At 40.4% G+C, this 27,230-nt stretch overlaps 1 protein-coding gene and 1 long non-coding RNA gene across 3 annotated transcripts; both read left to right on the top strand.

Moving 5' to 3' along the window:
* The first annotated feature begins 360 nt into the window (after window positions 1-360).
* ramp1 (receptor activity modifying protein 1) lies at window positions 361-27,230 on the top strand. Its single transcript, XM_076081794.1, has 3 exons — window positions 361-374; window positions 1,232-1,429; window positions 26,975-27,230. Exons 1-3 carry the CDS (start codon window positions 361-363, stop codon window positions 27,228-27,230), a joined length of 468 nt encoding a protein of 155 aa, XP_075937909.1.
* LOC142938656 (uncharacterized) lies at window positions 22,002-22,664 on the top strand. Of its 2 annotated transcripts, none has more exons than XR_012949677.1 (3): window positions 22,002-22,055; window positions 22,406-22,503; window positions 22,602-22,664. It is a non-coding gene; the product is annotated as an uncharacterized LOC142938656 (long non-coding RNA). The 2 variants fall into 2 exon arrangements; XR_012949678.1 differs by having other exon boundaries at window positions 22,008-22,074.

Here is a 27,230-nt window from a genome sequence, read left to right as displayed (position 1 = left end):
AGTGGAGGCTGCAGGGAAGGAGGAGGTGGAGAATTAGGAAAAAGTCATGAAAGAAGGATGATGAGGGAGGTTGAGATGTGACAGGGTAGTGAAGTATATTAATGTGACAGCTGTGTCAGAAAAATATTTCAATATTGTTTTTGCACTTCCAGCTAAATCACATCAGGATCTTATGCTTTTGTTTTGCAAATGTGTACCATCGAAATGAATGTTTTCGAGCGAGCTGTAATTTGAAACTAATTTCCTATGAAAGCAAGAAATTATCTCAAAAACAAGCTCCCTTCTTGTTGGCCAAACAAGAGAGTCCTATTAGGGTTATGATTTCTTAAAATTGTGTGATTATAGCTTTTATTTATCAAAATGCTTAAGATAAGGTAAGTGGATTCTTTAAACTTAGAATGGAGCCAGGCTAACGGTTTCCTTCTGACTAGAGTCTTTATGCTAAGCTAAGCTTATTGGCTGCATGTTCTGACTTCATAAATTGCTAAAACACATTGAATTGGTGTGTATAATCTTATCTAACTCTCAGGAAGAAAGCACATTTTAGCTCCCTAAATGACAAACCTGATCCAACATTTTTATAAAAACCTTCCATCAGATATTAGTCGATAGATATTAGGTTGATCAGTGATAAGTTGATTAGTTTATCATCGTGTTTTAACGTCCATGAGGCATCAGTCATTCTTAGCTCTTCTCTTAACCAGCACACACAGTCGAGTTAATAGTCCGAAGCGTCCTTTTCGACATCTAAAGCACTCTCCTGCTCATTTACAACATGGAGAAAAAATCCAGCAAGAATTCACTGTACTATATTATTCAGCACGTCATTTCTACTGTGTGTGTGTTGTTGTTTTGAGGGCCTTGGCAATGGTACCTATCACTGTGATGGCAGATGGTGTTTCAGTGTCATGTCCAACAGATGGGGAAACAGTTTGCACTGACCCAAAAAGAGACGACAACATTTAAGGTCGTAGCTGCTTTCAGTCGTCAGTGCAGTCCTGTGCTTTCGCTCTGCTATGGCCTTCAAACAAGCTGTTGTAGGCTGCATGCATTGACACACACACACACACACACACACACACACACACACACACACACACACACACACACACACACACACACACACACACACACACACACACACTTATTGTACACAGATTAACAATGGAACAAATAAAATGTGCAAGTACTAAGCTCACATCCCCATTTTTGTATACGGAGCATCTTTCAGTTTTCTATTTCTCTTCACTCATCCACATTTCTCTGTCCCCCCCTCCCCCCTTCTCTCAACAGTGTCTCAGTGTGTGTCAGCACTGGGGTGTGGACCCCACTATGAATTCGCCATTGAGGAGTTCTGCCTGGCCAAATTCAGACTGGACATGCAAGAGCTGGACCAGAAACACTGGTGTAGCTGGGAGGATACAGTCGAGTGAGTAGAATCAACATACACACACACAAAGAGAGAGAGAGAGACGTCCAAACACAAATGCAAACAGATTAACTTTCCACACAAATGCAAACAGCATTATGAGCTTTCCATTTTAAATTTGCACAAGGCATTGAATCAGCAGTTTCATTCTATTTGTTCGTTGTAATGCAGTAAGAGCATTAAAACGCCTCAATGCGATGGTGGCGCGTTACCCATTAAGCCTATGGCACAATGATCTTCACACATCTCAAATATTAGATTTATTCATTGTCTCTGATCCACTCTAAGTCAACGGAATGTAAGTTAACTCCACACTAAGACGCGTTGTTTTCAACAACAAAAAGGAGTGTGTTCGTTCCTGGCTGAGGATCTATAAAATCGTCCAACGTTTTGGTCACCTTCCAACAGCTGATTAGATACTGGGTGAGAGACAACAGAGAAAAAGAGTGGGTGAACATAGTCAGTGCGGGGAACAAAAGCTGTAAGCCTGTGGCATGAACAGGGATCTTTCGTCCATGTACAAATATTATCTTTGCACTTACTGTAAGAGACGTCTGGCGCCACAGGATTTCACAGTTGCTCTCAGGATTTGAGTGCCAGTTATTGGAATCATTTGGTCCAATTAAACAATTACGTGCCGTCCACTTGACTGTCAATTTAAAATTGTGTGTCACACTGTTTTGTATTCAAACAATAAAACCCCTATCCTGAATTACCTGGGTGTAATATCATGCTGACCCTGAGGTCCCCCTGTAAAGTCATAGCTCCCCCCCACCAGTGGCGGCTGGCCAATAGAAAGCCATGGGGCGTGGTCCCACCTTGAGCGCCCCTCCTTGAGCCAAAAAATAAAACAATTATAATAAATTTGACAAATTGTCAATATTTGTGTTTTTGAAATATGGAATGTACCCAGTAATATTTGTAAATTATGATATCTGCGCAAAATATATGCTTTTCCTGCACGTCCTCACCGCCTCTCTGCACGTCCTCTCTGCACGTCCTCTCCGCCTGTCTGCATGTCTCAGCAGCGCTGGGGCCATCGAGAAATGGCCCACGAGAGGCGGGTCTATGAAGCAGTTTAGCCAATTGCTGATTAAAGACATAAATGAGTGACATACAATTTAGCCAATCAGCGTCCTCAAATAGATTCAGCTCGGGGCCAAATTAGAATTTGGCCCCGAGCTGCGCGTTCTCGTCAGGAGAAGTCTCTACAGGCGAGCGCCAGCGCTAGCACTACTCCTCCAAGACCCGTTTGAGAGGAGAACTTTGGCGGAGATTCTGCAGGCCAAAGAGTTGATCCCAGATCAGCCTGACCTCACAATCAGACAGCAGACTAGCAGGAAAGGGAAGCAGTACATGCGAAGCTTCTCTAGTACACCAGAAAGGTTAGGCTAGCTGGATGCAGTCATGTTAATAACTTAATTAGCTTTTTAAAACAACGGGGACAGATCCAGCAAGGACAGTTACGGGAGTGAGGGATATGAAGCACCTGTCCAAGGAAATAAGGAAACATGAGAACACCAGGGCACACATGGAGAACTCTGTCAAGCTACATATTAGGCAAAGTGAACATCTTTTCTTGTACATAGTTGTCCTCAGTCTCATCTGCTTAACTTGGTCATGGAGGCATCATTTAATTGAGATGGTAAATTAACAGTGAAAACTCATCATAGCTTAATTTAACATCATTATTCCTAATTACACTTCATGTTTACTTCTCCTGATGTTTATCTCCCTATAACAAGGTCCATAGGGGCATCTCAATAAATAAACATATATTATATTTTATATATATATATACATATTGTATATATATATACCGTATATATACATATTGTATATATATATATATGTATGTGTGTTTTATATTATACTGAAAATTATTATATGATATATATATATATATATATATATATATATATATATACTGTATATATTATACTGAATTCCCTGTGAGGGTGACAAAAATATGATCTCCTGACGTGTTTATCAAAGTGTTATTTACTGCTTTTTTTCGTGTTGGAATAGATGCTAAATATTTAACTGCAAAGTAGTAATGCGTGTTTGATACCTTAATTGTTTGCATTAAATCATACTGGGATGTTTGCTGAAATTGATTGGATGGCCCTACCTAGCAAATTTTCCACCAGCCGCCACTGCCCCCCACTATAGGCAACCTTGGAAGGGGAACCCAATTAAGGAAGTTTCCAATAGGCCTGACAGTTGACCTAGTCTCATGCGCAGCATTGTTTCTGTTCGCATGAGAACTGTTGCTTGTGAAGTCCTTTCATACGGCCTCGGGCCAGAGCCAACTATGTCATAGTAGGTTTGGAAAAATAGAAAACAAGCTGCAAGGTTAATTTAGGTAAAGGAACAGTGTTTCTTGATCTACGTAAAGCCTTTGGTCATCATTCCGCCAAAACTTTGCACTAATTAATCTTAATTTAGATAGTCTATCATTACTAAATCATAGTATTGAATCTTACCTGACACACTGCACCCTTTGTGTTTCGATAATTAATGAATTAGGAATGCCACAAGGCTGTATTTTTGTCATTCAGCGTGTGCATCTTCCATCCATGTCGAAATGTCATATACGCTGAAGTGACAGGTACGGATAAGTGGCTTATTATTAAACATAATCTCTTAAAAAATACAATTCTGATATATTACAACGTGTGTGTTATTTTCGTGATTTTGACCATCATATCTGTTGGCTTTAACGACGTACTCACCAAACTAAATTGATTGTTGTGATCTCGCATTTCAACAATATCACGACAGCAAAGTCGGTCACAGCATTGCCACAATGCTGTTCATGATTTCGAAGCATGAATAAAACAGATGATCTCAATCAGCTAATACCAGCATGGCTTCAGTGTTCTGTCTGAACGAAAGTCTCAGCAAATATCTTGAGTAGAAAGTCAAAACCAATACAATTGATGGCTAAAAGTTGTAACTCAAGAAGCATATGAAGAAGATGAAATATAGCTTCAGGCTTTCTTGAAGCTCATTCACAGCTGGGACATCCAAGAGTGCAACAAAGTTTTCTCATTTCTAGTGTTGTAGAGTAATATCATAAGTTTGGAACATTATATTCTGCTTCTAGTGTACTTTGCAGTGTTTGTGTCTGTGTGGCCAGGGACTGCAGATCAAAAGTACTGCAGCTTGCTCACCAAAATCATCTCCTCTTATTGCTTGAGATTAAAGTTTATTGTTTTTTTTTATTTTTAAAGTGCCTGCCAAATACATTTACTTCAAAATATATTGTCACAGAATATCTGAGGAGTTTGACTTACTGACAAACCTCTGATCACTCCTTCCTAAAGTGACAAGACAGAAAGCAGGAAAAGAACAAACAAAACAAAAAACAACAACTGGTGAATGGAAAATTAAAATGTCAAAAATGGTTCACTGAGTAGAGAGGGTAAAATATCAGGACAGTTGATCCCCCATCTGCCAAGATGACACTTGGCCAAGATGTCACTGGGGATTTCTAATTTTGTTCAAACGGCATATGGCGTATGTGTGTGTGTGTGTGTGTGTGTGTGTGTGTGTGAGTGTGTGTGTGTGTGTTAGGACAGTTGTACACAGTAAGTGTCAGTTCTAACCTGGGTCCTAATTTCTTCTTTTCTCCCTGAAATATCTCTCATTTCTTTTTTGCTGAAGCAGAAATCATAAGCAGAATATTCGATAACAGTAACAGTGTACTGTATACTGTAGGCGTAACTGAAAGATTGACACTTGAGCGTCATAGTTTAAAGTGAAGGGCGACTCACCGAGCTGCCGTATTTGACGAATTGGGCGTGAGAATGCGTTGGTCTCACGGACGCTAATGTTCAGGTACTGCATGAAACAGTGGCATATACAATACATGTGATTGTGCTACTATATTAACACCTTCATATAGTCTCTAACCTTTAACCTCTGGAAATGTATGGAAATCAACGGTTTCCCCGGAAGGAGGAAAAAAATGCATTCAGTAAAGCAAGACGCATTCAAAGTTATACGATCTTATATGGTTAGCTCCCCTGTGAGGAAGTAAATGGATTAAAACATGCAAAATCAGTGGAATGTTTTTTTAAGAAAAGTATCACTGCATTTAGATATTTCACTCCAGCGGTTGTGAAAGCACTCTGCTGCTTACCCTAACACAGTTGCTTACATGCAATATTCATAACTCAAAATCACAAGGTTTCAGCTTAGACACCATGTATACAAATTCATGTTTGAGTGTTTACCGTTGGATGTGCAGTGCAATGAATCAATATAATTAAGTACTGTCAGAGGGATAAATGAGCAATTATTGAAAAAATAAAATAGTTCCTTATCTGACATATTTATATATATATATATATATATATATATATATATATTTAATATATATATATATATATATATATATATATTTAATATTTATATATATATATATATATTTAATATATATATATATATATATTTATATATACAGTTGTGTGAAAAAGTGTTTGCCCCCTTCCTGATTTCTTATTTTTTTGCATGTTTGTCACACTTAAATGTTTCAGATCATCAAACAAATTTAAATATTAGACAAAGATAACACAAGTAAACACAAAATGCAGTTTTTAAATGAAGGTTTTCATTATTAAGGTGGAAAAAAAATCCAAACCTACATGGCCCTGTGTGAAAAAGTGATTGCCCCCTAAACCTAATAACTGGTTGGGCCACCCTTAGCAGCAACAACTGCAATCAAGCGTTTGCGATAACTGGCAATGAGTCTTTTACAGCGCTGTAGAGGAATTTTGGCCCACTCATCTTTGCAGAATTGTTGTAATTCAGCCACATTGGAGGGTTTTCGAGCATGAACCGCCTTTTTAAGGTCATGCCACAGCATCTCAATCGGATTCAGGTCGGGACTTTGACTAGGCCACTCCAAAGTCTTCATTTTGTTTTTCTTAAGCCATTCAGAGGTGGACTTGCTGGTGTGTTTTGGATCATTGTCCTGCTGCAGAACCCAAGTGCGCTTCAGCTTGAGGTCACGAACAGATGGCCGGACATTCTCCTTCAGGATTTTTTGGTAGACAGCAGAATTCATGGTTCCATTTACCACAGCAAGTCTTCCAGGTCCTGAAGCAGCAAAACAGCCCCAGACCATCACACTACCACCACCATATTTTACTGTTGGTATGATGTTCCTTTTCTGAAATGCCGTGTTACTTTTACGCCAGATGTAATGGGACATACACCTTCCAAAAAGTTCAACTTTTGTCTCGTCAGTCCACAGAGTATTTTCCCAAAAGTCTTGGGGATCATCAAGATGTTTTCTGGCAAAACTGAGACGAACCTTTATGTTCTTTTTGCTCAGCAGTGGTTTTCGTCTTGGAACTCTGCCATGCAGGCCATTTTTGCCCAGTCTCTTTCTTATGGTGGGGTCATGAACACTGACCTTAATTGAGGCAAGTGAGGCCTGCAGTTCTTTGGATGTTGTTCTGGGGTCTTTTGTGACCTCTTGGATGAGTCGTCGCTGCGCTCTTGGGGTAATTTTGGTCGGCCGGCCACTCCTGGGAAGGTTCAGCACTGTTCCATGTTTTCGCCATTTGTGGATAATGGCTCTCACTGTGGTTCGCTGGAGTCCCAAAGCTTTAGAAATGGCTTTGTAACCTTTTCCAGACTGATAGATCTCAATTACTTTGTTTCTCATTTGTTCCTGAATTTCTTTGGATCGCAGCATGATGTCTAGCTTTTGAGGATCTTTTGGTCTACCTCACTTTGTCAGGCAGGTCCTATTTAAGTGATTTCTTGATTGAGAACAGGTGTGGCAGTAATCAGGCCTGGGTGTGGCTAGAGAAATTGAACTCAGCTTTCCAAAGATGTGATAAACCACAGTTAATTTCTGTTTTAACAGGGGGGGGCAATCACTTTTTCACACAGGGCCATGTAGGTTTGGATTTTTTTTTCCCCTTAATAATAAAAACCTTCATTTAAAAACTGCATTTTGTGTTTACTTGTGTTATCTTTGTCTAATATTTAAATTTGTTTGATGATCTGAAACATTTAAGTGTGACAAACATGCAAAAAAAATAAGAAATCAGGAAGGGGGCAAACACTTTTTCACACAACTGTATATATTTATATTTATATTCATATTTATATACTTATAATTATTAATTATTTATATATTATAATTATATTTATATGCAATAGTGCAGCCGGAAAAGGGAGAAACTCAGCTAGACACAATAGAGCATTTTTAATATTCCCACAACTGTCTCTGGGAACAGGACATGTTTGGGGCACAGTCAATCTGTTTACAAGGTGATCTTTAATTGAGACTAATAAAATTATTTTGATGCCGGCCCTGCTGTGAAAAACAAGCAGGGTTTGCTAATAAACCCACTGGGTGGGTGGATTTGATGGTGAGTTCAGTTGTAGGATAAGTCGAAGAACGGTGTAGCAGTTCGTCATTTCGGTTTGCAATGCACTCAGGTATGTACAAGACACTTAGCGGATGGAAGAAAAAAAATGACGAGTCTGCTAATGCAGATGGAAGGCAGATGGAAGGACGTAGACGTCCAGCTGGAGACAGGAATAATAACATGTCACCATTTAGGTTCAATTTCAACTTTTTCCAGCACGCTGTAAGAATTGAAGCTCTCAGGGTCTCTGTTTTTGCATTCTCTACTGTTATGTTTCAAACCGCTCACTTTCTAGGTCTACGAGGTTCACTTTGTGATTAATCAGTCACCTTCAGCACACACCTTTTCTATCAGATAAGTTGACAGAAGCAGCGTTACTCGGAAAAAGCTGAGTTGTGGCGAGGAGGCAGCTATGAAACCGTTTGCTCAGTTAACTGATGTATGGCCATTTATTTAGCTTTGATACACAGTGCCCAACGACACAAGTGTCGACCAGCCAGGAGTTCATCACAGCCTTAACCATAAATTGTTTCCTCCTCTCTTCATTTCGCTTTCCATCTTTTTCTTTTTCTCTTTCAGCCATTAAACGTCTCACTAAAGTTTTCATAGCTTTTGGTGCCTCGGAGCCGCTTTATATGAGGTCAGAGTGCCACAGACTCCTCAATAATACACGTGTTACCTCTGTGACTGCCCACATTGCAGTGATTTAGTCTGCGTTCATCAAGCTGACGGTTTGTAAAGGCTCCGTTTTGGCCAGAGAAAGTGTACGCGCTGCAGTTTTAAAGAAACGGTGAAATGGATGACATAAAATAATTATAGAACAGCTGGGGAGAAAAATAGAGAATGATAAAGGATTCGGCACTCAGCTGTCGTGTCCAATAACTCGGTGCCGACGGCATCTCTGAACAAAGAAAGTAACAGTTTAATTGCTTCCAACCGATGGGCACAACTCCGATTATTAGGTGACTTTGATCTTTTCTGCAGCCATCATAACAGAAAATGTCCTCTGGCTAACAATTAGGGGGATAATCTTTGTTTTAATCCAATGACCACAGTGATTATAAAACACAACTTTATCGTGGTTGTTCACCCTCATATGATCATTAGCAGAACATCAAATGGATATTAACATCCAGCTGATATCGCTAGTAGTTATTCCCTTGTTTTGTCCAAAATCATATCCAAATGTTGAATTTATTGTTTTAAAGGGCCTTTGGAGAGGAATTAGAATCTCTACTTTATTCTACATAAGCCTGTGAGTGGACGGGCAGGTGTATGCGTTTGATTGACAGCTGAGCAGGAAGGGGCATCGAGACAAAGTTTGCAGATAACCGTAGCTTACAAGGACAGATGGATATGGATACAGTTTTGGAAGCGGAAGCGGGGCGCCGTTCATTCCTATGAAAGTTGCTCAGTAACGCGTGAAGCAAATCCGAGATTTTTCGCAGGGCCTCCGTATCAATGGGCCAATAGAGCAAATGCACAAGCGTTTCCTCTAACCCCGCCTCCCAGCCCTTGGTCCCAGGCTCATTCATATGAACGGAGGAAGTAAAATAAATCTGGATTCAGCTATAGTTAGCATTTTACAATGCTGTAATGGTTTATATAGAGACATTTAGTGTTCATACTGGGAATTCCCAAAAATTTTAGATACGTCTCCTTCCCAATGAGATACTAAGATACGTCTCTTTCCCAATATTTTTCTGTGGGAAAAAGTATTTTTCTGGACCAATGGCATCACATGACATAATTATACAGTTTGGCCAATATGTCGAATTTGCTTCAGCACTCTTCCTGGGTAGACACTACTCTTCCTGTCTACATAGACAGAGAAACAATAGCGTTCTGGCTTGTAAATGGACACACAGGGCGAGGAGTCACGGAACCAAAAAAAGGACCATACATATCTTCAGTTTTGGTTTTAGGAAGTCGCTTCCCTCTTGAACTTCACTGTGACAGTCTGACCACACTTATCTGTCTACTCTAGCTTGAGAGTTACTCCGTGTCTTCAGCGAAACCACATGATTGAAAGCATGTAAAGTATTTTAATATGTCACGATGCTTAAAAAATAAAAAATAAATAATATGCAACTTTTAAAAGAGGAAATAGCACATTCGTCCTATATAAAGTCTAATTCAAAAGCAATACAACACACCTTTGCTCAATTCAACACACTGACTTGTTCTGGAACAGCATCAAGGCCTTTTAATTTAGTCTGTAGTGAGAAAGTAGAATTAGGTCAGATTTTACAGGGTCATTCTGAACAGGTTACATGAAAAATGTCAGAAAACCTCTGAAGGAAAAGATTTTAGGAATTTAACATGAGGGAATTTTCTTAAGGTTACAATGTAATTTGAGGTTATTTTTCACTAATTCAAATAAAAAGAAAAGAAAAAGAAAGGGTCACAGTGAGGGTCATACTGACATAATAGGTTTCAGCAAACCCCTATTAAGGATTTATTAATTACAATTCAAATATGAGGAAATTATGATTTAATTTGAGCTAACTTCACAAAAAAAAAAATGCACAGTGAAATGTCCTGGATTTTGACTTGGTCATGGTCATACTGAAGAGGATTGCATTGAATATTTCAGCAAACTTATTTATATTATTTATTCATGAGAGTTTAAAAATGGGAACATTTTCAATGTGGTTCAATATTATTTGAGCTGAAATTTCCCTGTCATGTGCAGTGCAGTACTTATGGTCATGGTCGGGAACATTTTGAGCATTTTGTAAAGCATTAAGATAGATGTTTTACAAAAATCTCCCCTTTGTAGAAAATCATTTTCCAGGAACTGTCAGCAAACAGAATAAACTGAAACTATAAATATGACCGTACTCCTGAGATGAATTGATTCAATTGTGATCTCTGTTTGAAATATGAGGAGAAATGAATACAGAAATGTGGAGCGCCACAGCAACACTAATCTGCATTTGATGGGGAATAAAAAGTTGAAATGCCCTTCATCTCTGTCTCAACTTTAACATCAACAACTTGAGATAATCCGCTGTCCATGAATATGTATGGGGTCTATTAAGTATGCTTTAGTCAATCCATCTGCTAACCACCAGCACAAGACCCTGTAGGCTATATATATACTCATCTGTCCGTTCTGTCTGTTGGGTTAGTCGGGTGATTGTGGCACATTACTCTGCTCAGCGTGGCTAGCGTAGCCTCCAACACACACACAGACACACACACACACAAACAACTCCTCCAGCATTATATGCAAATTCTTGAAGAAGATATTTTTTAGCAAAAACAAAATTGTTCCAAAAATGTATTATTTTGTTCTGCTTATTAATCCCTGTATTTTAGATATGCTCATTACAAGTCTTATTTTTCTCACTTTCACAGCACAAAATGCTCTGCTCCATTCACACACTGTGTTAATGTTCAGAAAAGGAGCTATTGTATATATTGCTGTAAACTAAGTGATTCTTCAGCAGCAGCTCTTTTTTCTCAGTACCTAGCTGAGGTGACTTTACTGTTGTGTCACTGGCTCGTTTCCAGCTCTAAAAAGCAGCGCTGTCCAGAGGCCAGAAGCATCTTCAGGTTAAGATGTTCGTAGAAATCTATTTTACAAATCTTCTTAAGCTGAAGAGGTGTTGCCCAAAAGCATAATAACTGAAGATGAATAGATTCCTCCTACCCATCAGGAGGCTAATGCCTTATTCATACTTCTGCGGAAAAGATTCTGTGGAGCTTCCTCTAAGAGATGGTTTGCAGAGCTTGCAGAGAGCCGCCGCGCATCATTCACCCATTCACACACATTCACGCACTGATGGCAGGGGCTACCATGCAAGGTGCCACCTGCCTATCAGGACTATCTAAACATCATACCCGCTCACACACCGCAGAGCCTTCGGGTGACATTTGGGGATAAGTGTCTTGCCCAACGACACATTGACATGGACTAGAAGAGCCGGGGATCAAACCACCGATCTTCTGATTGAAGAACGACTTTACCCTACCCATCAGGGTAGCCACAGTCTCCCCAATGTATGCCTGGCGTGGAAGCATAAGAACATCTCGAATAAGAACATCTTGAAGCTTCTTTTGAGTTGCTAAAATAACTTAAAACCTTTTAGGTTGTTAAAAGAAGTCTGATTTTATATAAGTAAATGATTCTACTTCTCACTTGATTTATTACCTCAGTAAACATTGTAAACATGAATTTATGGTCTCAATCGCCAGTTTCAAGTCTTCTTCAATACAGCATTATGGTCATTTAGTAATAAACTAAACCATAAAGCAGGGTATGCTTTAGGGCGGGACAACCTTGTGATTGGCAGGTTGCTACTACAGCGTTGTCCGGTCTTGGAGTTGTCTGTGTTTTCGTCTTAGAACTTTCGCAGTGTGTTTTATAGTTCATGAAAGTTAATTGTAAAATATAATCTTTTACACATCATTGTAAACGTAAAAGGAGGGCAGAGAGTCTCTTGGTCAGAGGAGTGCAGGGACAGAGCTGTGAGTCGGAGGAATGAGCAGATCTATAGTGTAGGCAGGGAAGCCAGGCAGAGTGAGTCCAAAAGCAAGATTGGGAGGAACACAGAAGTGGGACAGAGGCATGAGGCGGGTTTAAGAAGGCCGCAGGCACAAGAGACAAATATTTGCCAAAGCGACGCATAAACACACAACGGCCTGCTGGAACTTAACTAACCCAGTAGTTGAACCTGCGATCTGACGATGGTGGAATTGAAGGCCGGTCTTTCAAGCAGAATCGATTGAAGAGGATAAGCAGCGTGCTACGACACCGATACACCTGTGATCCAGCACACCCACACACAGACGAACCGAGAGAGAGAAGCTCCTGGCGAGGATGAAGCTGAGGGTATGACAGAAGACTGTTTACTGCACATTAAAGCTTCCCTATGGGGTTTTTGACCAGTAAGAAGAAGAGTGCTAGCAAGTACACAAGGATGCAAACAATGTTGGAATCCAAATACTTAGAATACAATCTTCTTTGCAGATGTTTTATGAGGAATGAAACGAGTTTGACACGTCAGCACAAAAGTAGTGGTAAATATGTCCCTTGCTTTCCTTTGTCTTACGGTATCTTTAGTTATAGACAACATCGTTTGAACAGTTTCATCTGTTTTTGTGTTTGCAACTTGAACCGCAAAGAACAATAGGACGCAAGTTTGAATATTTTCCTTTGAATTTTTTTTTTATAAAATGTAATTTATTCATGTTTACAATAATAACATCATAAATCACTTAAATGTTATCATGATTGAATACGATGAATGCGTCTTACTTTAGAAGGGAACTGTCACACGGCATTTAAAGAAAGAAAAGAAAAGCAGAACACTGCAGTTGAAACCTGTGAACACTTCTGTTTGGTGCAACGGTGCATAAAGAGGGGCAGAAAACTCCTCTTGAATTCCTCTCCTGCTTCTGGTGAAACCCAGCGGGACCAATGAGTCGTCAAAGTGCATGTTTGCAGTATTGATGCAAAGGCTCAGAACAAGGAGACGGCTCAATTAGAGCAGGGGAACACCTTTTGTTGTGTGCTCCAGTGTATATTAACTCGGTTCCACATCAAATGGGAGGTATTCTCAAAGACGACGCAGTGTGCCAATGCCAATTTACTAAAAGCTAATAACACAGCAGGAGGAAGATCATAAAGAAGTGGGCTTTTATACAGCAACAAAGCTAGAGATGAGGAGATTATTCCCTAGAAGCAACGAGAACAAATGCAGAGGTAAAACATACAGCAATCCGTTCCTAATCAGCGACTAATCGGCCGTTTAATCACTGAGGTCCACGGAAGGGGGACTTTAATTAGCTTTCCACCCTGCTCACTGCAGCTTTCCTGGCCTGAGCATCGTACGTAACTCAGATGTGAGCTCACTCACAAAATGGTTTTTAGATACAGACTGCATGACTGACTGACCAAAATACTCTCCAACAATCACATGCAAAAAAAAGAAGAAGAAAAAAAGCCCAAGAAACAGAGCTATTTTTAAACTAAGAGCCTGTGGTATGAAGGGTAAGGGCAAAGGGAGATAATTAGACTGTAATTAGGATTAATCAAAAGCATGATATTCACTCTATGGATTTATTGGGCAAACTATTCTGCTGTCCTCCCATCCTGCATTGCAGCATATCCAGACGATCATCACCCTACTTGACTTTGTGTTTGACATTCTTTCTGTGTTTTGGACGGCAGCACCAGCAGGTCAGTACATACTTGGTCTTAAAGAACCGTGCTGGAGCATCTGAGTCAAGTGTCCAGGTCAATCAGGGATACTTCAGGACAGACAGAACAAACATCGACACACACACATAAACAGTCACATAAGCAAATGTATACCCCGGTATAAACACACAAAGCACTCAACACACAAATACACATACATGCAGTTATTCACACAAACAAACGCACACCCATGTCAAAGACAAACGTCAACACATCCATCTGGTCACATCCTGATATTGACTGTGTGTGTGTGTGTGTATTTGGGGGGCCGGAAATCTTTCAAACTCTAAAATGTGTTTTTTTTCTCATGTAAGAGAAAGTGTTGCACGCACACAAATTCAGATGTTCAATCTCCCCCCAGAAGAAAGGAAGAGCAGGAGGTTAGCAGAATAACAAAGCAGAGAAAAAAAGAACATTTTGTCTGAGCTCAGTAGTGACAGTTTGTCATGTTTCTTTTTTATATATATTTCTTTGTTTTTCAAGGGAGGAATCTCTCCCTTTCTGCTTCGAGGTAATCTCGCCCAGCAGCAAGACAGAAAATTGTTCAACTGTAAATGCAAGTGATGAAGAGGGGGCTTTTCTGGCCCAAAGTTTTAAAAAAGTGAGAATAAGGGGTGACACGTGGTTGCATATAACAGGACACGGGAGATGACACTAGGTCATGTTTAGAGATTTAGAACTGGAACAGAATCAGCATAGATATGTATCTTTGTGTTATGTGACAATAGTCTTTGATCTTTTTTTTCTTCTTTTTATCTCTTCGGGTTTTTCCTGTTTTCAGCTTCAGCTGCAGTTCTTTGATGCTTCGTGACCCATTTTTCTCAGTGAACTCTATATTATGTTATCAGATGTTCTCCTCAGTTCAAATGAACAAAAGCATAATGACAGCATCACTGTTGATCAAGACTATCTGCAGTGTTCTGTACCTTATCTGCACTGTATGAATAGATTGCTGAATTTGTCACAAGCTGACATCTAGCTTCCTCAAAGAATGCAACATTGTTTTAATTTGGTCTTTGAAAACTAATACTGTCGATGTTATTGTCAGGACTCAGTATTCAATGTTTTGTTGTAAACACCAGGCAGCATCCTCCGGTTCTGAAAAGTGAAGCTTAAACTTCCATTCTCTCTACTGACCAGCAGGGGGTGACTCCTCTGGTTGCAAAGAGAATTCCAACTGTATAGAAGTCTATGAGAAGATGACCCTACTTCTCACTGGATTTATTAGCTCAGTAAGCACTATAAACATGAGTTTATGGTCTCAGGTCTTCTTCAGTAAAGCATGATCTTCACTTTCAACAGGTTCCCATCCCAACTCGTCACTGGACGTTCCTCTCTAACGCAGCGTCAAACTATGACTGTTTACTACAGGCGCAGTAAACATTAGGAATTCAAACAAAAACACTTGCTTAGGTCTAGGCAACAGCTTAGTTAGGTTTAGGACAAACATCAAGCATGTGCTTAAAATAACTACATTAACTTAGTGAAACGTAAACAATGTAGCATAAGTACAGAAAACGCGTCACAAACATCTCTAATGGAACTTCAAAACATCTCAACAACACTTTGGGACATGAACTCCAGTCCCCAGGTTGAAAGTCCAGTGTTTGTTTGACCCATCCACCTTCCTCTCCTCTCACCATGTGTGGTTTTCTTTATACTACGTATAACGTTACCTGAAAGCCGGGTGTGTGTCATACAGACGCTAAAGGGTGGCTTGTGTGTCGGCATCAGACGGTGCGGCAAAAAACAAAAGTGAATTTTAAAAGGAGGTCTATGGTAAGCAATCGGTCTGTTCTTCAGGCAAGTTATTAAACAAGGAGAAGAGATAAATTACTAATACCACCAGATTAAAAAAGAAAATTACCTCTCAACAAACTCATGAATGCAGCTGCGGAAAAACTGAACAGAGAGATGTTGCAACATCAGAATGTAATGCAACAAATTGTTCATATTAAAACGGTGGTCAGCATCAGGCTTCGTTATCATCACACGCCTAATTTACAATAAATAGATACACAGTATTTATGAGACACTCCAGCGGGGCCAGATAGGAATAATAATTCAGACGAGGCCTTTGCCTGAGAAATATTGTTTTCTGTTTACCGTTTCTGTCAGTATTGTAACCTTGGTTCTCTGAGTGAGGAGGGCAGCTCTCCACTCCGTTATGTATTCCATATGTAGCTGGAAAAATAGTCTGGATACCATAGAGGACTGGAGTTACTTTCACCAGTTTACAGGTGTTTATTTTCAACGTTAGCTGTAAACTGCAGAAATATTCTGTTCCTGTTATAAAGTAAGTAATCCACCAGGAATGTGACCTTGCAGGTATTTGCAGTAAAAGTTGAGCCTTGTTCAACTTTTTTTGCCAGATGACTGTATTATGTATTTTTTTTTTTTGCCGGAACCCCCCTCTGTTGCCCCCCTCCCTCACTCGATCTGAACAGCACGGCATCACCCCAGAGATGTTTGCCACTCAAAGCGAGGTTTAACGCGGCTAAATGTGCACTGCTCCTAAATATAATACGACTCAGAGGTTGTCAGAAGGGCAATAGCAAACATAATGTCAATGTTACACTTTAAGTGGGTTCCCCAAATGACATTTTCCTCTTTCAGATTTTTATTACAGACAAATATGACAACTTAAAAGATGGCAGAGGAAAAGGTGAAAGCATGTTATCAGTTTGTTTTAAAAAACGTTATTTCAAACTGAGTGAAAGCTTTTTGCAGGAAATATCACTCCACTTTAGCTCAAGCTTTGAGGCTGGGAGGAGGTTTTGTCAGTAATGTGTGTGTGTGTGTGTGTGTAAGTGAATATTGTTATTTTGACAACAGATCTGCACCAAAAACTCTCTTGTTCCTTGGCCACATCCTAACTTTCCGATGAAAACATAACTTCCTTGTTGCATGCTACATAAAAATCATTACTTGTGTCGTGTATTTTGCAATAGAAAAATTAATAACAACCCCCCCCCCTGTCCAATCTAGCTTCATGAGAGTGAGAGTGGGCGCACAGTCACGCATACAGCCTTGGCCATGCATGCAAACTGACAACTCTGCTGGCAAAGTGATGAACTGAACAAAACTGCAACAGTAGATGAGTACTGAACCAGACAGCTATAAACAACACATTCTCTCCCGATGTGTCTAATACTCATGCTTGGTCGGTGCTCCTAAACTTCAAACTATGAGGGGATGTTGTGTCAGTTTCCACTGCATAGCGTCTTTTCAAAATAAAGTTCTGTCTTCACAGGAAGTTAGGTTTAGGCGACAAAACCACTTAGTTAGGTTTTAGGAAAAGAGCGTGGTTGACGTTAACGTGACTTACTACTTTTATGACACATGACTACTCACATGAGAAAATGTCAGCGTTTACTTATATTTTCACACGGGACACAAACTCTCCTAAATGATAATCATCTCCTTTATTTGACCCATCCACCTCCCCTTCCCGTCTAACCCATGTGGCCTATTTTGGCACTTCATCCTACGTCAGTTGCTCTGAGCATCTAATAATGACGCGGGCGTTAGAATTAGTCTGTGCATCGTTATCAGACGCCGAGGGGGGGGGGGGGGGGCCTGGCCAATCTGCGGTATTTTGACGAGATGGAAATGAGAACGGTTCGCCGAATAATTATTCTGTTTCTTGTAAACCCCTTGTGTATGTGTAGTCCTGTCCATAACAGGCTTGAGTGTGCATCAGGCTTTAGGAAGGAGTGAATCAAAGTTGCACAAGACTTGGCAAAGGATGCAGTGTCACAATCAGAATCCAGGCCCCCCACGAGGACTGTCATCTTGCAACTGTGATTTGAATGTTGTCTCGCAGAAATGTCATCTCTGTTGAGGCCTTTGGCACAAGAGTAAACATAGCTTATCTCCAATAAACCAAACAAAATATGGCCACTCTCGCTCTCTTCGTTTTGTTGCAGTGAACTTCATTTCCTCTCTGATCCACCTCCCTGCTTTTGACTTTCGAGAATGCTCTAACCTTTAAACAGAAATGTACTGTGGAAGACCAGCCTATGATTATCGGGAGATCTAAAGTGATTTTAAATAGGAGCCAGCGCATGACACTCTGTTACTGTTTACTATAGCAAACCCTTGTGTCTTTGTCTAAATAAGATGAGCCATTCTATGTAAACCTTCTCTTCTTCGTCCCGAGGTTTGAACTGAGATGGCAAATCTGTTCAGGAAGAGAAAAGTCAAGCAATGCAGCTTGTGCTCATATGAGCAGACTAGTTTGAGAAAGATCTCAACAGATCAGTATCATCAGCATCCAGTGTGCAACTGGATGAACTGGATTTTCCTTCAACTAAATGTCTGTTAGGTGATTGATCAGCGCTCTCTGGGAAGTCAGATCCCAAAACACACCTGCAGTTACAGCTATTCGCCATAGGTGCCGCCAAAGAAAATGAAACGGAGATCTTCCAGAGTGTGTCTTAAACTTGCATTCTCTCTACTGGCCAGGAGGAGGCGAAAAAGAAGTCTGATTGTATAAAAGTCTATGAGAAAATGAAAACTTCTCACTTGATTTATTACCTCAGTAAACATTGTAAACATGAGTTTATGGTCTCAAGCTCTAGTTTCAAGTCTTCTTCAATACATCATGATGTTCATTTAATAAATTATGGTCCATTTAGATTAAACATTAATTAATGAATTCAATTTTTTTTACTTTTAAATTGGAGCATTTATTAGGGCCCGAGCACCGACGTAGTCGGAGCGGAGGACCTATTGTTTTTCGAATGTTTTTTCTTATTCTTATTTTTAGTGTTTCGTCGCAAAAAGGAGGTACTTGGGATACTGGAAAACTTTTTAAATTTGGCACGCAAGCCAGAATTTGCGAAAATTGCAGTATGAAATATTGGCTCGATAGCGCCCCCTATTGAGTAGCCCCAACACCGGGTTTCACCTAGCTGTATGAAATTTGGTAGGTATGTGGATCGTGATGAGACACACAAAAAATCCTCTTGGAGTTTTTCATTAAACCAAACAGGAAGTCGGAAGTTACTCAAAAATCAAAAAGTTATCGAACTATGTATCCATGGCGGGGCATCAAAAAAACACCATTCGCCGCGAAACAGGAAGTTGTTGTAACTCGGCCATAGATTGTCTAATCTGCTCCAAATCTCTCATATGTCATTACATCCTGACCCGGAACACATCTATATGACAATTTAGAATCATAGTAATAGCGCCACCTAGTGGCAACCGGAAGTTGTAAGTTGTGTACTTTGACATCCTGCTCCTCACAGATTAATCAGATCCCTCTCAAATGTTGTCAGAAAAGCCTTAAGACCTTGATAATGCTTCATTGTGAAGATTGTAAGAAGTTATTCAAGGGCGGCGACGTGGCGGCTCGGCGAATTTCGATCCTTCACCATGAACGAATAAACTGATGTAACTCGACTCCACATCATCAGATCTTTACCAGATTTCACATGTTTGATTAGACTCCAGTCCTGAAGACATCTGCAGGCCAATTTTGAATCATAGTCATAGCGCCACCTACTGGTAACAGGAAGTTAAAGTCTTTATACTTTGGCTTGTTTCTCTTAGTAGGTAAATCAAATCAATATCAAATTAGTTCCACACAAATATAAGAAGTTCATAATGCCAGTTCAAGAAGCTTTTGATGTTTCGTCGAATGCCGTTGCCGTGGCGATGCAGTCTTCGCCGTTAACAACGAAGGTAATTTTGAGAGGCTAAAAATGCTCGAAACATAAGCAAACTTGGCAAGCAGATTACAAGCCCGAAATGTAGTTATAGAATATGATTTTATTGGTTCAGAGTGGCAAATCGGCTCAATAGCGCCCCCTACAAAATTTCGACGAAGCAGCCCTCGCTGTACGTTTCACATAGATTTACAAAATTTGGTAGGCACATGTATCACATGTGGACTTAAAATAAAGTCTCTTGGGACCATGCTCTAAACCCAACCGGAAGTCAACCATTTTGAATTTTGTATGAATTTCTAGTGTCGTTTTTGTCGTTTCCAGGCGCTGTACTCTAACAAACTCCTCCTAGGGAAATAATCGAATCAACTTCAAATTTGGTCAGTACAATCTAAAGAACTTTGTGATGAAAAGTTACTCAAAGCTTGTTGTTTCGTGAAAGTCCGTTGCCGTGGCGACGGATTCTTCGTCATGAAAAACGAAGGTGTTTTTGAGGGGCTAAAAATGCTCAAAATATAATCAAACTTGTCACACACATTTAAAATCCTGAATGTAGTTATCTAATGTGATTTTAATACTTCAGAGTGGCAAATCGGCTCGATAGCGCCCCCTACAATATTTCGACGATGCAGCCCTCGCAGTACGTTTCACCTAGATCTATAAAATTTGGTAAGCAGATGAGAAAAGAGAAAAGAATGACTTCTCTGAACTAAATATGTGCATAGTAAGATGCTTGGAGAGCAGAAATTAGATAAAAGTGGTTGTCAAGCCACTGTCGGTGGGCATTAGCATAAATGATCTGTCCAGAGCTTCTACATGAGAATCAGGTTAAACGTTATAATGAATGCTTCACACTACAATCTAAAGTTGCAGAAGAACTTAAAATGAAAACAGTGTTAAATTAAAGTGTTCAAGTAACAGCAAATGGCACTACTGTTTTGTTAACTTTCATGTAAGTCCAAATACAATCAGCAGGACACTGCAGGGAGTTGAACCCCATCCCAGTAAACTGACAGTCTGTTATGTTACAAACACTGAAGCACATTCACACACATTCATTTTCTTAATGATCTTTAAAGGCTTACATTCATGATTGTATCGGATGTACACTCAAAACATTTGTAGGCTTAAGACCTGGCAACATGATCTTGCTACACTGCTGGTCTACGCAGGAAATATCTCACTCATGCACGCAGAGTGTGATGGTCACAGAAATCCATAGCCCAGAGTCCTGCCAGTACCAGGAAATACCGTTTAACTTGTGCACGCAGTGTATGACGGTCACAGAAATGCATGGCCAGAGTCCTGCCAGTACCCTCGACGTGCGTGAAGTTGCGATGGCCCGATCAATGCTGCTCGCAGCTTTAATTAGGGCCCGAGCAACCGGCAACGTCGGGCCAGCGAAGGCCCTATGGAAATTGTACCCGTTTAGGTAAACGTACGCATGGTTGGAGGACTTGCCATGCATGAAAACTCACCAAATTTTGGGGACTTGTCAGGCCTGGTGAAAATAGCCATCTGAAAAAGGATGCATCTTTCTGTGTAAAAAAATGGCTCTCTAGCGCCCCCCTACAAATCGGACCGGTGACGCCCCTCGGCCAGTATATCTGATTTTCTTAAAATTCGACACACATGTCCGACTCCGCTAGATCTACAAAAAAGCCTCTCAGACCCCTAAGCTCCGCCTACTTAGATTTTCCGCCATATTGAATTTAGTGAAAAACACATTTTTGCCACCTCCTCCTACATGCTGGCTCCGATTGCTACCAAATTTGCTGTCGATAATTATTGGATCTAGATCATCAAAACTTAGCAAAAGCTTTTTGATAGCCCTTAGGGTTTACAATATATGGACCAATAAACTTAATAGAGGCATGGCTTAATATCAATACACATAACTTCTCAACCGTTTGTCCTAAAATTACAACATTTGCAGCATATGTGCACATCGCATGCTGTAACATACCCTGAGATTTGTTTTGCATTCAACCACTACAGTAAACCCGCGAAGTTGTGCTTTTTGTCAGTTTTTGCATTTTTCAGCCTTCGTACTTTAACGAACTCCTCCTAGAGAATTTATGCGATCAACTTCTCCTTTGGTCAGGATGCTCTTAAGACCTTTGTGATTAAAAGTTATCAAAATCGAGAGTTTTCATCAAACAACCTTGACGTGGCGGCCATTTTGCCTCATTGTTTATGAAAAAAGAAGTTGTTATAACTCCAAGGTACATTATCCAATTCGCACAAAACTTCTTATGCATGATGCTACTTCAAGTTTGAACATACTCCATGTTAGGCTGGCACGCAGTGGCCGGACTTCGGAAGCAGGAGGACGGACACAGAGAGTACGTGTAACCCAACCAGGTGTTTATTTCACCGACAAAAAAACAAAACAAATACATGGCATAACTCTTCAGGGACCACGGGCAGCATGTGGTCCTGGCAGCGACAGACTCGATGTAATTATGGCAGCCTTATATAGTCTGAAACTAACGAGGACCTCCACATTACTGCAAGATAGGCGACTCTGCCCCTCACTCTACCCCACAATCCCCTAATCTACAACAACACATTAAAGTAGATGCCTAATGTGCTAAAGGTCAATTCTCTATATCATCTCTATTATGGTAAAACTTCGCCAGAGAGATCATATCTGGCCCAAACAGAGGATTCAATTTTCCTACAACCCCTCTAGTAATTCCCACATGGTACCTTCCCGGAACTATAAAATGGTGGTCTTGTACCCTGGGGACTCTTTTAAGACGAACACCCTGGAGAGGAGACACAGCAGAGGTAAGTGCTTGAACATGCATGTTATTTGACAGCACCATTAATATATTCAATCATTTAAGTTACAGATAACCAAACTAATAACATGTTTGTGTCGACAGGCCCGACCTTCAATAATCACTCCTGAGACCATATCAGAACTGTACAATAAACATTCAACTCAGTGTGTGAGTCTCTCATTGTCTTGAACAGTCCACAAATACCTGCAATGGAGAGGGTCTTTGTCACACTCCAATTGAAAAAAATGCAATAACTCATAGCGCCGCCTACTGGCTAAAGGAAATGTCATATTTTATACTTTTCTTTATTCCTCCTAGCCAGGTGACCTGATGAGTCTCAAATTTGGTAAGGATAGCCTTAAGACATTGATGATAAATCGCAATGAATATTGAGCATTTTCGTACAACGCTGTTGCCGTGGCGACGCATCGTTCGCCATGAAAAAGGAAGCTGATGGTTTAGTGACTTGGGATGCTCAAAAACTCATGCAACTTTGTACATGTGTCAAAGGTCATTGGAAGAAATATGTTATATGATTTGTTTAATCGTCCGTTTTAAATTGGCTCTATAGCGCCCCCTACAATATTTCAAAAGAGCAGCCCCAGCGCTACGTTTCAGCTACATGTATGAAACTTGAGAGGTACATGGAGACTTAAAAATAAGTCTCTTGGGACCATGCTCTGAACCCTACAGGAAGTCGGCAACCTTCATTTTTATGTCATTTTTCCATAGAATTTGGCCTATTTCTAGTCGCTATACTAACTCCTCCTAGGGTATTTGTCTGATCCTCTTCAAATTTTGTCAGTACAATTTTAAGACCATTGTGATTAAAAGTTATCAAAAGCTTTACGTTTGATGGAATCGTTTAGCCGTAGCGGCCGGCTACTTTACGTGATTCCCCATGACAAAAGCTAATGTGTGTTTGGGACTTCTTCCAAACGGTCCCAAACTTCACATGCTTCTCATGCCCTGAGGATGTCCACAACCTAATTTTCACTAATGCTCACAGCGCCACCTGCTGGCGAAAGGAAATCTGCATTTTGTGATAAACACCTCCGATTTACATGACTTTTACAGAATGTGGTTTACACTTGACACATGTTTGCACGTGTTCTGTAGCACCAGGCAGCGGATACAGGAAGCATCGGACTATTTGCAAAGCATCATTTCCAGCATCAGGCAGTCCACACGGGATTAAAAACTTCTCACTCGCGGACGCGCAGTCCGACGGTCGCGGACGTTCTCGGCCGCGCAGGCCGGAGTCCCGCCGCCACCTCCGACACGCTGGAAGATGCGAGGGCCCGTTCATCGCTGCTCGCAGCTTTAATTTAAATTGATTTCTGCAAATGCTCATCTGGAATGTTACTGCACCAGTAGCCAGTAGTAATCTTTTTACCACACTGAAGTTGGTGCTGTTTATTATGGAAGCCCATTTCCGGCATCCCAAAAAAAAAAAAAATTTACAAGAAAAAAGAAAGATATAAAGTCGACCTGTGAGGACATCGTCACTGAAGCGCATGCGTACTTCTTATCTCATAATTTTGACTTTTTATCTCATAATTAAGATAATATCATAATAATGGTCTCAGTGTCTCAGTACCAAAACTGCTGACACGTCTAATCCTCAGGTTGCACTCCTTTAGTATACAATTAAGGCCAGACTATCTGTGGTCATGGCGCTTAATTTTAGGATGGAGATCAGCTCCGGATGCCAGCACTTCAGATAGAAATAAAGAAATAAGATGGGAATTCAATTTTACACACTCTTCCTGACTCCCTTACTTTTTGTTACTGTGTCTTACCCCTCTCTTTCTTTCTCATTAACTGGAAGAAAATGTATAAATACGTCACGGGCAATACATACATAATACATACAGGCATGTTATTCCGGCCTGGAAAATACTCCCACACACACTTGCCCTGTGGCCTCACAGAGAGATAATGTTGGTTAATGTCACTCTGGATGAAAAGTTAGAAAGACATTAGCACACATCTAGTGACTGTTTTAGTCAGAGCAGAAAGATAGAGCTGAATGCTATGTGACATTTCTTAAATAATTACCATTAGTTTAACCTTGTATTACTGCCATGACTTTCTGAAAAATGAAATGTCTACTAAGAGAAATTACATATAAACTGTATTCAGCACACACAAACGTACACACTCTCTCTCCTGCAAAAACTGCACACCATCAGGTTTAATCTAACCTTAGCTGGGGTGAACTAGTAACTATATCCACCGCCCTGCCCTGACTGGTGCGACTTATTTCAGTCGCTGACTCATAAACATCCCTGGAAACCTGGGTGCTCACTGGACCGGCAGCGAGACCAGAATTATTTTATTCTCCTCTGCGACTGATTTGTAAAAATGTCAAGGAAAAAGCAGAGGGAGAAAGTACACACTCACACAGAGTGAAGTTGCTACACGGAGCAACCAGAATGCTCTGCACCGCTGGTCTCATGCCAACAAGCCCTGAGCTGTTTATATCTACAAAACTTCCACGAAGAAAGACTCCATATTGGGATGAATCATCAAAGACTGTTAGATTAGTAAACGAAAATATTAAATCTGAGCTGTGCAGATCAGAGAGGACGAGCAAAGCAGATGTTCTACACTAGGGACAAGGTTTGGATATTAAATATGTTTCATTGTATTATATATCACACTAATTGATACTTTTAAGTTAACACTGGGTCAGTTTACTATATGTAATGTGAAAGGGGCCACTTGCAGGTTAGAGAATTATCACCGGTCTCTGCAGTTCCCCTCAAGTTTATAGTGCATTTTAGAATATTTCTGGTTTTATGGTCTGCAACTTTACTGATTCATTTTCACTGCACTCACTACACTTTTTTCCGCTGCATGCTACCTGCCCAGCGCCAAATGGCCGGCAATCGAAGTTTGCGACTAGTTGGTGAACATTGTGGAGCATTTAGTGGCTAAACATATTTCCCTCAGAAAGTGATGGAGACCAAAACAGAGCTAAGAGGAGAGTGAATATTGGACTTCAAATGGCCAAAAACTCAACTCCAAATGTAAAGCCAATTTTCCTCTGAGTCTGCTAGATGTGTAGATGCTGCCTGAAGCTTATAGGCCCATATGTGTTACGACCTTAATTTGTGCATTCACAGTATCCTCTGTGTGCTCCGTGTGTCATAATCATGGGTCATTAACTCAATTATGATTGGAATCACCTCACCATGGAGAAGCAACACACACACACGCACTAGGTATAAACAATAGACTATGAGTACGACCCCTCCCTCTGTTTTTTTCCATAATAGTCTCTAACAGTGAAGGACAAGTGTTTTGCATCTGAGCCACCTGGACAATCTGGTAATGTGTTTGTCCTGTCTTCCATCCAACCCAAGGGGATGTAATTATGTTACTATACATGATTATCCTATAAAATATTTTTAAAAAGCAATAAATTCTCATATTGTTGTACAAGGTGAAACCCGTAAATCTGTTCACTGTCATTTTTAATTAGAAAGGAAACAGGCTTATGCATTGCATTGATCACTATGCATTTTAAAGATCACCCAATAGGGCTTAAAAGGCTTTTTATACAATCAAGGGTAGTAGACTAGATTTTGTCAACACATACAGTAAAAGACCATGTAGCAACAGATAAAATAAAAGAAGAGTTGTTTTTACAGTGAATCTTGTTATTGACCGTTCACTAAACCCCTCCCCCGAACAGCTCAGCAACCCTAACTAAGCATGGCAAGCCATGTAAAGCATTGACTTCCTCCACATGCCAAAGTGGTAAAAACAGCCCTGTAGCTAGAGAGATACTCAACACTTAAAGACTTTGGAGGGTTAATGGCTTTGTTTAGCCTCTCCAAAACAAAAAATAATGAGAAAAAGTATAAGGAATGGACTAAATGTTTATTTGCTCTGACGTTGTCTCAGAAACTAGCTTACTCTCTAGAGTAGTAAACTACAGTAGCATTGCCTCCAAGCCCAAGAATTAGCAAACCATTAGCTTTAGGATCTTTATTGGATTTGCTTTGGACCAACATTGACTTTAACCAAGATAGTCTTACCTTTTTTCAAACACATCGGTCATACTAAAAGCCTTCTCTTCTGTAACGTTAAATGTAAAAATATTTTCCCTGTGAAAATATGAACAAGTCTGTAAGCTAAGCAGAACAAAATAACTGTCAGATTTGATATGTTTCTAGCATTAAAAAGTCAGCCAGAGGCATCATTCTCTCATGGAGGTGTTAGCTTCATTGGTTAGACAGCCATAGGTGATCAAATCTGCCAGTGACAGCTGGCAAAATCCGCAGTCACTGGCAATACATTAGAAGCTGAAATTAAGGACCCATTGTTTCAGGAATTACCAAAAGTTTCAAGTGGCACCTGCACATGTGCTGTGTGAGAACAAAGAGTTGGGCGGGCATGACAACAGTAACAAAGGGGAAGTGTTTTCACCGTGTTTTTCTTCCTCTTGTGTCACCAACATACAGACTCTATGGCGAGCTGACAAACTGCACGTTCCTGGTGGCATGGAAGATGGACTGCTTCTGGCCCAACAGGCTGGTGGATGAATTCTTCATCCGAGTCCACCAACACTACTTCCACGACTGCTCGCTGTCTGGACGGCTTCTGAAGGACCCACCCAATCGCATCCTGGGTCCCTTCATTGTGGTTCCCATCCTGGTCACTCTCCTCATGACGGCCCTGGTGGTGTGGAGGAGCAAACGCAGCGAGGGGATGGTGTAG

The sequence above is a fragment of the Anarhichas minor genome, unplaced genomic scaffold (assembly GCF_050575085.1).
Source record: "Anarhichas minor isolate MPS153535 unplaced genomic scaffold, ASM5057508v1 ptg000087l, whole genome shotgun sequence".
NCBI classification, from domain to species: Eukaryota; Metazoa; Chordata; class Actinopteri; order Perciformes; family Anarhichadidae; genus Anarhichas; species Anarhichas minor.
This window is presented reverse-complemented; position numbering and strand designations above follow the sequence as displayed.